Source organism: Myripristis murdjan, chromosome 15, assembly GCF_902150065.1.
Source record: "Myripristis murdjan chromosome 15, fMyrMur1.1, whole genome shotgun sequence".
Lineage (NCBI taxonomy): Eukaryota > Metazoa > Chordata > Actinopteri > Holocentriformes > Holocentridae > Myripristis > Myripristis murdjan.
This window is the reverse complement of record NC_043994.1, coordinates 13,312,480-13,325,847: the sequence shown is the minus strand read 5'-3', so window position 1 is coordinate 13,325,847 and position 13,368 is coordinate 13,312,480. Positions and strand designations below refer to the sequence as shown.

The 13,368-nt window shown below is 40.0% G+C and overlaps 1 protein-coding gene across 1 annotated transcript in view; it reads right to left on the bottom strand.

Moving 5' to 3' along the window:
- grid1a (glutamate receptor, ionotropic, delta 1a) overlaps positions 1–8,258 on the bottom strand; it is a 96,332-nt gene extending 88,074 nt beyond the window's left edge. The window contains exon 1 of the mRNA XM_030070845.1: positions 7,980–8,258. Within this exon, the coding sequence (XP_029926705.1) occupies positions 7,980–8,253 (274 nt within the window). The 5' untranslated portion in view covers positions 8,254–8,258. The remainder of the gene's footprint in view (positions 1–7,979) is intronic.
- Positions 8,259–13,368: the final 5,110 nt, after the last annotated feature.

The following is a 13,368-nucleotide window of genomic DNA, read 5'->3' as shown; positions in this document are numbered from 1 at the left end:
TATATGCAATGTGGATTTTTTTTTTTTTCCTGAAATCTGAAATGTATCAGGCAATGAGTGCATTATGCACTTCCACAAGAGCCATTAGACAGATGGAAAGCAGAGTGAGGAGGAGTGAGACAGAGAGCAAGACAGAGAGATTACTAATTTAGCTCCCATGCAACACATTGTCATTGACCATGGTTGAATGCAGACATAAACTCTGATCTCAAACTTGTATTTTTTTTTTTTTTTAAGATAATTATCACAGTAGTCATTCTCTAATATAAACATGTGGACATCACAGGCAACACAGGAAGATTGATCAACTATTTAAGAGACATTTGGGCACTAAGCCTGTATAGTGCCCATCCTAACCGTAATTGTATTTACCAAGCAGAAGTCTAATGTGTTATATTCCTAATGTTCATATCATTATTACTTAGCCCAAAACCTTCATGAGTCTCAGCTTAATATGGCTGTCATAACAAATACCATGAGATAAACAAGACTTCATTTTCAAGACAAGGGAGAACAAATTACAGTCATTTGTGATGTACAGTGGAGAGCGCGAATGCCGCATTCACTAAATAATCAGAGGACAGAAAACTATGAAAATAGGAATAATGAATGCATAATGAAACATTCTTTTTTGCTATACATGCACATACATAATCACATTTCTTTCCAAGTCCAAATAAGATCATTGTCTTCTCATCTAAGATCAGTCTCCCACACAAAAGACAGGCTGCTGCCAGGGTAGCAGTCTGCAGTGTTCCTGTTTGGGCACATTCATCTGAGCCTGTCTGTGCTCATATACGTTCTGAACTGGGCGGTGATGACAGACATACAATAGCCGTCTGAATATTACAGCACTGGCACCTGTGGCACTGTGAAAGGTCTCAAATTATACAGAGATTGCATTTTTGGCATGTAAGCACACCTCACAAGCGTAGGTTGAACCAGGACTTCAAATTAATTGCTCTGTGTGAGTTTTAGTGACATGCATTTGTGATGATGACGCACTTAAAAAGGGGGGAAACAGCTCTCCTGATAAAGGCAATGCACACAAAGACTGAGAAAAGTAGGTAAGACAATACACTTAGCGCGTAGCTTCAAAAATGGCCCCAAGAGTAGCTTATAATAGCCTCTGATGTTCTTTATTTTGTTGTATTTCTGGTTGCTTTTATCAGTTATTTTACTCATACAGTCACAGATGACTGTAAATACCTTAAGAGCACCCAGAGAGTCTTTTCCAACAGGTAATATGCATTCATTACTGAGTAGACTCAAGCATTATCTATATTTCCTACTTCAAGCAATCACCACTGCAGTGATTAACATTTCCTGAAAGATCCCTAGAGAATTGAACTTGTTGTGAGATGTAGTGCAGACAAATAGCAGGGGGAAACCTGTTCCCTGATAGGTTTGTATATCATACACGTGAAAGTGAAAATATACTCCATCTTCCTCCCTCCCCGCCTCTCTCTCTCTCTCTCTCTCTCTCTCTCTCTCTCTCTCTCTCTTTCTCTCTGTTCATATGGAAAGCCAATTAATTGAAGGTCACCTGTGCATTCAGTTCCTGTGAAATCACCGTGATAGACCTTGTGAGCTAAATGTTACAGCAGCTCAAATGAAATAAAGTTGCTCAGATCAAAACAGGAAATGACTTCTTATACATAAGTGTCTCCAGTATGCTTCAGTTTTTCAGATCAGTCATTACATTCATCGCCCTTCATAAAGCCCTTTGTCTCATTCACTCGTCTTCTCAACATATCTCGCTAACCTCTTTACCTCTCTCATTACTGACTACAGACTTATTATAGACTCTCCAGGATATATCCTCTATGTTTGTCTATGTTCAGCCCCTGCCTGTGTTATAAATGTACTTTCTACATTAGGATCCGCCTCATACTTGGGTACCAAGGCAGCTTAATCAATCTCACACCTAATCCCAGCCTAATTCTCTCCTCCTCTAACAGAGAGAAAGCCACCACAGGGAGGGCAGAGACAGATGTAGCTGCTCCACAGTCATTACTAAGCTCAGGTAATTTCAGCCGGTTTTGTCGAGGAGCCTAGTGACGTTCAACCAAATTGACCTGTCTTTAAAACTGTCCTATACGCTTGGCGGAGTTGACTTTAAAGCTTTCCTCCTTATGATGACCAAATGAAAAGCCGATTTTATGAAAGCTTTTGCTTGCAGACATTGTCCAGCCTCCCCATTTAGAATCAATAGCTGGCTTTCTTTTACACACAAACACCTGAGAGCACTGTGTAAGCAGACTTTCAATGGGTTTTACAAAAGTATTCAGATCACATATCTCATTGACCTTTAGAAAAGTCATTCTTATTAGCAGTAAAACCAATAAGTGGGTAATCTTTGTAACATTTGCTAAAAGACGGTGCTCTTGATTGTAGTGTTTTAAAGGATACAGTTTTAGTCCATTTTTATCTTAAAAGTAAAATGTAATTGAACAGTGAGAGGAATCTCTCATGTGGTACTCAAGGTCTGTAGCCTATGGTTTCATCTGGAGTAAGCCAGAGTGTTTGGCAAGTTGAGTCAGATTTGAAACAAAGTGTGGCATGACCGATGTATTCAATTTGCTGTAACTCTCCAGAACTGAGTCTGTTTGAGGACACGGTTGGTAGAGATAAGCACCCCGCAGGAGATGGAGAGCATGACCCAGGGCTGTGTCCCATCACGGTCAAAGACAAACTGTAAAAACAGATCATTTGATCCACTGCAGGACATCAGCCCACAACTCTGGATTTTGTCAATCGTACTCAAAAGCAGTGGAATTACTGTGTAGAGACAGAGCAGGCAAACTGGCTTGAGTATGAAAGATTTAGTTGATTTTCAAGCACTATGCTCAGGCTGGAGGAGAATCACCACAGCGCACGAGGGGCTGCATAGTTCTTGGAGACAAACCAGGAGAAGTTTGTTTATCGGTGGATGAGAACCTTTACGGCCTTGACATGCACTGAGTCTGTTTTGTCCATTTCAGATGAGGAGCTAAGGCGTCAGGCTACCCTTCAGCACTGTCAGAGAGCATGACTGAAAACACCAAGAGCAGCACTGTTTTTAGAAGGCAAAAGTGTTTGTGGTCAAAAAAAAAAAAAAAAAAAAAAAAAAAAAAAAGACAACTCTGACTGCCAATAAAACAAAACAAAACAAAAAACAAACAAACAAACATACAAACAAAAAAAACAGGACAAAAAATGCAATCTATTTATTTGGCAAAAAATGCAAAAGTAGTATCTCAATATTATTAAAGGGCCTATTGAATGGCAATGTGTTATGATTGGATTACCGTGTCATTTCATTCTCCCTCTTTTGCCTCAAGGCAGACAAGGCATATTGTATACAGTTGCTTTCAAATCAATCAGTGTTTTCCTGCTTCCTATAGAGCTACAGTAGCACTATAATACAGATACAATATTGCTATTGTGGAAGAAGTTACAGAATATTCTCTCTCACAGCTCAAATTCATATCAGGACTATAGGATCTAAAATAATGATGAAGATGAGGTATACTTTGTTCAACTAATGTGATTTTGATGCCACTGATGTCTTGGAGATCTCACTGACTTGGTTCTTTGAACAAATTTAATTACATTAATTATGTGCCTGAGTTCAGGAGAACCAGCTCTCTGAGCTGTGATTTAAAAAAAAAAAAAAAAAAAAAAATTAGAGGAGTGTGGGGTAGTTTTCAGGAAGGTTTCATCTTGAAAACTAGCCCACACTCTTCTATACTGACTGTTGCTCTCACCCAAAAACACACTTACAGTGTAGCAGTGGAATGCATGCATTTCAAATGAGCCTGAGCAGCCCAAGTTCCAGGGCAGCAGTGAAATGTGACAGATCTAATTATAAATGCGTAGCTAAGTGTAATATAGATAATGAACTATAGAATCTTGCTGCATGCATAAAGCTACAGTGTGATGCCCATGGCCATGTAAGTGGCTGTTCTATCTATTCTAACATCTGTATTTATATAAAGTAATGTACTATCAGCAAATTGATGACACAGCAACCCTGAACAACACAGGCTTATCACATCACATCAGCAAATCCATCACAGCAAGATTGCTCGTAAACCTTTGATAAAGTTGGCGGCAGTATAGCAGTCATGCTCTTCCATGATTGCTACTTAGAAGTGAACTGTCCTATCCAAATTTTCAGCACATCCATATTAACGTCTCTTAAGTTATCATGCAAAAATGGGAATCAGAAAATCTTGAAGAAAAAAAAAAAAAAAAAACTACACATTTCACCAGTCAGTGATCAGAAGGTCAGAATTTACATGTCTACACTTAGAATCAGGGATTATCTCACTGAGTGACACCGGATGGGGATTTGTAGACTGGATAATGACTGGCTAAAAAAGCAATCAAAGTAGTTTGTCCTCTTGACAAGTCAATAGCTTTTGTCAAGCAAGACTGACAACACGGCTAACAAGCCACGACTGTCAGGAATCCTGCTGGTTTCCTGTAGTTTTTATTTTCTCTTGTGTGTCGTTTTTGCTCAGTTCTTTTTGCCAGTTGTCTGTCTGTGCTCTGTTTGTCTTTTTGCGGGCCCCATAGTTCAGCCCTCTCTCATATCCACCAACAGTATCAGCTGCCTGTCTTCCCAGCATTCATCTGTCTGCACCTACCTGCACTCCACCTGACCTGCTCACCAGCCAACCATCTGCTTGCCAGTCTGCTCACCTATTTACCTCTTGCCTGTTGCCTGTTTAGTTGTGCAGAACATATATATAACCAAATACTTGCATAGAGTAAAGCAGGTCCTGAAGAGCCAGCTGAATGGACAGAACAAGACCTACACCCTGCTGGTGATCAGATACCCCACTGGTACAATATCCTGACCACAGGAAGAGACAGAGGCCACTGATATCAAGATAAGGAAGCTCCTCACAATGCATGGAGGGTCTCACCCCAAGTCTAGCACCCTGTGGCTGATGATGACCTGCTAAGCGAATTCCTCAGGCAGCAGAAGCCTAATGAGGAGGAGGAAGAGGAAGAGGGACTATCATGGAGGGACAGGCCCCTGCATGGCACACACCACTGACAGATATCAGAAGTGGCTGATAGAGAAAACATACCAGCGGCTGGAAAAAGACTGGACTTCAGAGTCTTTTGTGGTATCCTGATACACGACATTCATTGTTGGGGTTGGCAGAACATGTACAGTATTGCTACTTAATCAGCATCCTTTTATAGTCTTGTGTGTGCAAAAAAATAACTATTTGATATTGAGAATTGATTGATTGATTGATTTTGATTTTGACATCACATGCTCAAGATGTAAGTGAACTCTCCTGCAATTATTGGAGCATACCCTTTATACCTATATTCTAACATTGTACTGTACTGTACAAATAAGCTGTCTGTTCATGGTTGCTGACTCAGGATAATCAGCTGAACATCCTATATACAGTGTGTTTTTCACTTCAGGATAGAAGGGCTGCTCTTACCACCACATTATTAAACTCGAGGGGACAAGCTAGTGGATTGCTGTGGGTGGAACAAATATGGATTTTGATAATGTTGCTGTATTCTCACCGGGAATGGTACTACAATGCAGCGTGGTGTATCATTATTTATTGTCAAGTAGCACAATGCTTTTGCTCCTCCAGCTTCGTGTTACACTCATGTATCAGCCAGTCCCACTCAATGTTTTGATAAATTGACTAATCTAGTCACAGTACTTTTCAAACTCAGGTAAAAAAAAGGTGCTAAAGGATATGGCAGGGACCATGAAAGGTACCTTCTTAGTGAAGGAGACATCACAGTGTTTTGTTCCTGTCCTTTTCATGCTATAGATAGACCAGGAGCTGAGGAGACAAGACAGAAGGGCGGCTTTGACAAGATCACACTCCAAGAAAATCTAATCTGAGCTCCTGTGCTGTGAATAGTTGCATAATCTCATTTCCCCAGTTTGATTATCATTAATATGACAGCAAGTGTTAGTAGTGTGATTTTTTCAAAACCTGTCTTCCTTTTTGACATACTGTTGATGGGAAAGGTGATGATGAGGGAAACAGGAAAGAAGACTGAAGTGCACATTTACAACAGTGAGCAATGCTATTCACCCTCTAATTACCAACTATGGGAATCGAGTGACAGAACCCTGCAGAAATCCTCACACACTACACATCTTATTATGTGAATGATATTAGCCGGCACAGATTTGTATTCATTCGAGTATCTCATTTAGTGAGCCGCCGGAACTATTTCTCCCCACTCGCGTGTAAAGTTTTAATTCAACATCCAGAGTCTCTCAAAACACTAACTGCCAACACAGCTTTGCATGCAATACTTTTCTCTCAGTGGTGTTGTAGGTCACTGTAGTACCACTTCGAGGCAGGCATCACGGGTATTTTGACTGTTCTGTGATGGGGATCCTAATTAGCCGCTACACTCTTTAATTAAACAAGTACTGAGTTAAACAGTGTAACATGAGAACAAATGTCAGTGGTACTGACTTCATAGCCCCTAATTTAGCAGACTGAAAACAGACTATTTTGTTAGAACTGGTATCTGTATCCCTCATTCCTCACCAGTAGAACCTTGTTAAACTGAGCCTTGATATGTTGGACAGGGACTCTCATGGGATTTGTGATGTAAGGCTGTGGTGTGCTGTACTATGGTGATCTGTCGTACATAAAGAGCTCATAATATGATATGACTCACTGAACATGATTGTATTGAACCAAGGTAAAGCTGCCTGAAAGGTGTGGAAGTCAGAAGAATTCTATTAGATATCGATAGAACAATCGAATCAATCCACCGCAATGCTGAGTATGCGATTCCTACAGAAAGAAGCTAATATGTGAAAGGCCAGCCCAAGGAGAGATCACTGTAAATGGGAAAACCCATGTCGATGCATTCTGTACATCCACCCTCAAAGTCCCATCACAGGCCACATAAAGAGTAGTAGTGCATAAAATGTGAGGGTGGACATGGGAGGTTGGATGAGAGTGGTTATATTCTTTAGGGGGCTTGCTTTAATGTACCCTATATCATCTACAGTTTGTACTGTACTGTGTATCTGTCTATCAGAAAAAAAGACAAAAAAAAGAAAAGAAAAAAAAGACAAAAAAAAACAAAACAAAACAAAACAAAAAAACAGATTTACGCTCCCTTCTAGACTGCACTTTTCCAAGTGGTAAAAAGATTAGCCAGCAGTGGCAGAGTATCGTCTGAGGAATGCCAATGCAGTGATACACTCTCTTCATCTTTCTGCCCTTGTATTCCATTGCCAATCACTGCTCAATCTACAGTCTTTTGCCTCACGCCAAATGTGGGTCAAGAAAGGTCCAGCCCGGAGGGGCCTCATGGTGAGAATAATAAAATAGAAATGGAGAATATCTGAGAATACATAAAGTGCTTTTTTCTCACTCCCTCGCTCTCTAGTGCCACAAATGAGCCAATTAGGCTAAGACTAGTCTGTCTCAGAGAACACTATTAATGGTGAATGAAACGCTGAGATATTATTTTTCCCCACAATCTATGAACTTTGATGTATTTTTAACACTGTGCACGTGTGTGTGTGTGTGTGTGTGTGTGTGTGTATGGTATTTTTTTTTTTTTTTTTGCTTTCAGCATATTTCCAACTGAGTGTACACTGCTCTTCAAAGCATATGAAGTCCACATGCTTATAAGGCACACACATGATTATTACTTTTGGAGCAGCTTGATCTCCATTGCTTTTATCTATCTGACTTCGCGAGTGGTTTTGGAACATTTAGGAGATTTTTTTATTTTAAGGGCTGAGACCAGCACATATGATTTCACATCTAGAAAAAGATAAATTTGCCCATCATCTACTCTGAGGAAAAGGCTGATAGACTCAAAACAAATGCCTAGCATGTTTGGTTGTGGGTGTAGAACTAAACTGGTCTCAGCAAAATCTTGGCATAGGATATACCATACTTGTTGGTGACAGTAAATGAACAAACGAAACACATGCTAACCCCTAAATCCTTTAAACTCACCATAATCACTTTCATAAAACACGATGAACTTCTGCCAGTGCAGCTCTGAGACAAGGGTGAGCAGCACATCATTGATTCGCACAGGCGGACGGGCTGCCAGGGTGTAGCTCTCTCCGTCTGGGCTGGGGTTGAGGTGGCAGGCTGTGCGGGGTATGCCATCCCCATTCCTCTGGATGAAGAGGTGTGGGATGTGCATGGCATCTGTCAGAGACTGCAGAGCACTGGCGGCCGCACAGCCCGTGGACGTGACCAGAGCCAGGATGCCCTGGTTCATCAACTCACAGGCTGTAAAAAAGCAGAGAGGAAAGGAAACAGAGTTAAGAGAGGGCACAGGGCGAGAAGGAAGAGGAGGTTTGGAAGAAGGTCGGACAGGATGGAGTGAGAATTAAGAAGAAAGAAGGGAAGAGTGAAAAAAGTTGGAGGAGGAAACAATAGAAAGAAGGAAATAATGGAAAAGCAGACATGAGGATAAAAATTTAGGGTTAGGAAGAAGAAGACAAGTGATGGAAAAATTCAAAATACAATACAAGGCAACATGCATGAGTGTGAGAATGCTATTACAGAAAGTGTACTGAAGTAGCTGTAAGAATGGATGGTGGTTCCTTACATATCCTACTTAAGATTAAGTGCAAGTCTCTTCAGCTGAAAACAGATCACAGCAGAGAGGGGGCTGGTATTGAGGATATATCTTTTTGTGTGGATGAAAAGGCTGCGGTGGGAGGTATACTCTAATCCTTGTCCCCAGACAAAAAATGGGATAGGAGATAAAAGAGCGGATGGGTGCTAGCTAAAGGTAACAATCATCGCTTGAAAGAGGAAATGAATCAGAAAGCCATGGGCACCAGTGTGGGGCTTGTAAAGCTAACAGAATAGCAGGATTTATTAAAAGCCCAAGTCAGCAGTATTCATGAAGTGGATACAGTAAGACAGCTGCACAAATGATGAATCCCATGTAGCTAAAATAAATATTATTCTGGCCCCTCTCGCTGTCTGTCTCTCTCCATGCACACACAGTGAACTTGTGCCACCCAAAGCAGATTAAGATAAAAAAAACAGAAGACACATGCTGTTATAAGCGTCTGTGGCAGATATTTATTTATTCATGTCATTTGGGCAAACCCTACTTAGATCCTCTTAGAACAGGTCAGTGTGTCTGCTGGGACAAAATGATAAACATGATTTAAAGATTTACGTGCTGTCTTAAATATTTATGACTGTTGGGTTGAGCTGAGGCTCTGTTTCCCTCTGGCTGTGCATGAGGCATTCATTATTTGTGCTTGAAAATGTGTGACAAATTATCAAAAATGAAAAATAAACAAACAAACAAATAATCTGACTAACTAAAAAGGACACACCAAACTCTGTGTTTACCACTTTGTACTGTGCAAACAGTAGCTTTAATAAGAGATGTAAATCATTTTATCAGTCTGAGGGGTAATGTAATCTTCTTTGATACCATTGTAGTATGACATATTAAAAAAAAAAAAAAAAAAAAAAGTAGTTCATATTTCCATATTATTTCTTTGACAAATAAACAAGAGTTGGCTTTGAAGTGCTTTTGAATCATTTGTTTGCTGAAACGAAGACAGTCATCCCAATTTCACACTTTGATACAAACAGACAGATGAGAACCAGCTGTGCTTTGCATCGAAAGCCTGTGCAATTATCACCAGATGCCAATTCATTCTGAACCAATATTGCTTTTTCCACATGTTTCTCAAAACACAGACACATATTAGCAGTTTTAAGCAAAAAAAAGTGAAAACAGGTTCCTATCCTTTTCCAGGTAGCAAGATATAAAAAAGAGAAACAGACACTGAACAGGAAAGTAAAAGAGCTGAAGCCAAACGAAAAAGAGTTGAAATGAAAAATACTGAATTTACATTTAATTTCAAGCTCTATCTCTGTTATGAGCTGCATAATCATAATCCGCTACAGGGATTGTCTAATTTTTCATGTGACATGAGACGGCACACTCAAAGACCGCCTCTAAAATTCAATTCAACATTTCTTGCACTGCGGGGCTCTTATAATTTAGGCACAAACAGCCGAGCATACTGTACAAAACAGCAATTACATGTTCTTTTGCCACATTTTATAATTCCACCCACTTATGTAGTCTGTTTCAATGTCTGCAAAAGTCTAACATTAAACACTGTGCTGCAGTCTGAGACAATATTATTGTATGTTACAATGCCTTGATGTTGATCATGATTTGAAGCACAACAAAGAATGAGAAATGAGAACATGTGAAAAACATGAAAGGCAACATAACATCAATGGGGAAAAAATAACCTCGATGGGAAAAAAAATGTTTTTCTATCTATATCTATCTATGTGTTTGTACCACAGGGGTGAGAGGGAGGAAGGCGGAGGGGGGAGAGAGCAGTTATGGGAAAAAGGCATTAGGGATGAGGAGGTGAGGCAAAGTGTCTAAGAGGGAGGGGTAGAGGGATGAAAATGGGAAGAAAGGGAAGGAGAAGAGGGGGGCTTTATGTGAGCGGAGTCATACTGAGGAAGCAGTGTGTGTGTGCGTGTGCATGCTTGTGTGTGTGAGTGTGTGCGTGTGCGTGGGTGTGTGTAGCAGAGAGGGAGGACTATTAATGTGACAAATGACGAGTTCATCTGCTGACTCCCTGCACAGAACTACATTAAGCCACTGTAAATCAGGAGTACAGGAGCAACTAAATAACATAAGGAGGAAGTGGGAGAGGGTGACGTTGCCAGAGAGAGCAGAGGGAGTGAGAGATGCTTCGTAGTCGAGGTAGAACTAGGAGGAGAAGGAGAAAAAGAGGGATCGAAAAAAACATGCAAGAGAAAGAGAGATTATTTGTAGCTTTTTGCATGAATGCTCAGGAGCGTGTTCTGCTCAAGAGCAGGCAGTGTGTGTGTTTGTGTGTGTGTGTGTGTGTATGTGTGTGTGTATGAGAGAGAGAGAGAGAGAGAGAGAGAGAGAGAGAGAGACTTAGCTGGATGCTAGGATCTGCAACAAGATACTTGACAGCTATTCCCCAGTGCGACATGAAATGCTGATGCTCTGCTAGCTGGAATTCTGATGCACAGGCTTTAACCGCTCAAAACCTCACGTGATCGACAGCCACACAAAGCTAGCACAAGCTCTGACACAGACACAGTGCGTAAGTGTGTCAGTGTTTTTTACAATAAACTGAGCAGCAAAAGATATTGTGGTCGCAATGCATTGCTGAGTGTTTTTTTTTTTTAATACAAAAGTGTTTGTTTGATATCGTCAGGGTTTCTCATGCATAAAAGCTTAGTGGACGGCATACCAAAATAGACGTTTTGCATCAAATTGTTTTCTTTTCAAAACTCAAACTAAAATGCAGTATAGCCCTTATCTCTCCTTTTGCAAGAATGCAATATATTAAACCAGAATGCCATACTAAGATGTGTAAACCCAGAGTCCTGAAGGAAGCATGCTCTGATACACCCCTGCCAAACCTCTGAATGTGTTCTTTTAGGACTAGATAAGGTGATGCGTGTATCATGATCAAATTAATATTAATATCTTTGTATAATTATTGTGAACAACTGAGACCCAGGCCAGGACTATTGGAAGCCTCTCACATGCCAATAGTATTGTTAGTATGAGGTGCATCTCAAAATTAATTCCTTAAACACGTGCCCTAAAATGAATATGATGATAACTGATTGGTGCTAAAATGCTACACATAACTTCTTTAAACAGTGCTATACACTTCCATCAGCTACTGGCAATCCTCGTCAAACACAGTAAAGCCTGTGGTCACACAGCACAAAGCAAAACACTTGGCAGAACACACCAACATTTTTCTTATCTTGCTTCTGTGCATCATCAGTGATCTTTGAGGAAAGTTTTATCTGTGCTGTGTGTGTGTGTGTACAGAACATTTAGAAATTTGAATGTTTTCTACTGTATACAGCTGCAGACCTATAAATACATGGGGATAATAAACAGTTTTTAAAATTACAGATGAGCAAAGAAATAGAAGAAATAAAGTATGCAAGACAACATGAGAGAAACGCTGCTCACTGCTGTAACGCCTGTGCATGTTCAAGACTATTGTACTACTACAAAGCCTTGTTTTTTTAAAGCACCTTATATCTGGGACATATATTTGGGACAGGAATATAGTTTACATATATATGTAAACTATATTCCTGTCTCATTCTTTTAAAGGAGTCCTCTTTTGGGGTAAAATCTCATTTATCCAACTTATCCAGACTGACACAAGATGTTAATTACCATTTTCATATCTGTGTGTCCAGTGGTTCTGTTCCTATGGGTAGCATTTCATGTTAGCTTAGCACAAAGACTTTAAGTCTATGGTAGTCATTAGAGTAGCTCTGTCAAAGTAGAAGATAAATCTTACAGCAACTCCGAACTGGTCTTATTTACACAATGTATCATTGGTATTTGAAATACATGGCTAAACCCCTGGAATGCATTGAATGCAATTTTGTTTCTTTTTTAAACTACCTTAATACATCATAAACTGAGACCTAGTATTCAGGAGACACTTTTTTAAATTATGAATTATGTTCCTATCTTATGAGCTCTTTGGAACTGGAAAACCTCATTTGACAAATTTGACAACTTTTTTGCACTACAAAGCAACTAACTGAGTGCTATGGTGAACTATGGTTTTCAGGTACATTCGAAGATGAAACTAATTGCTTGTAAAACAAACCAAAAAATCCCTATGTGAGTAAACCAGAAATGCTAGAGCAATTCGTTTAATCTTGCTCATCATAGCCGCACAGACATTTTCTCTGCTCATCTCTGCCTGTGCAGCAGAGCCAAACAGGTTCTCTGTATCTCAGAGCTGAGTTCTCTTGCCAGTGACTCCACAACAAGAGGTCCATTCTGTTTCTCATGAAGATGCGCAGAAAATCTAACCAGGTCGTTTGTGCTACGAGTGTCACTTGTGTTGCAGTGCTGTTCCGTCTACTCTGTAGTTGCGATACACTGGAATAAGTTTTGGCTGATTCGTGACTTTTATTTTCATTTGGAGAACAAAGACATTCATGGACTGGAAAAAGACAGGGCCATCAACAGACTCATCACTGTATTTGATCATCTTTCATTGCAGTTTGTTTGTTTCCTTTAGGCTTTTTCATGATACTGTATGTCATGTCCTTCATAGCCATTATTCCACACACCCATATATGCTGAGACTAGAGATCTGCTGGGAGAAGAAGTACTATCTTTCACAAGTAAAAGAGACACTTTTTGCTTCAGGCTCATGCTAAAATAAAAGACCTGATGAATCTGAGTCAATGTGCCTCTCATGCTCATGCATAAAGAGCTCTGATCGCTTCTGTTGTCTTGTAGAAAAATAAATAAATAAATAAAATAACGGTGCACATGCTGTGGCTCCCGCAGCAGAAC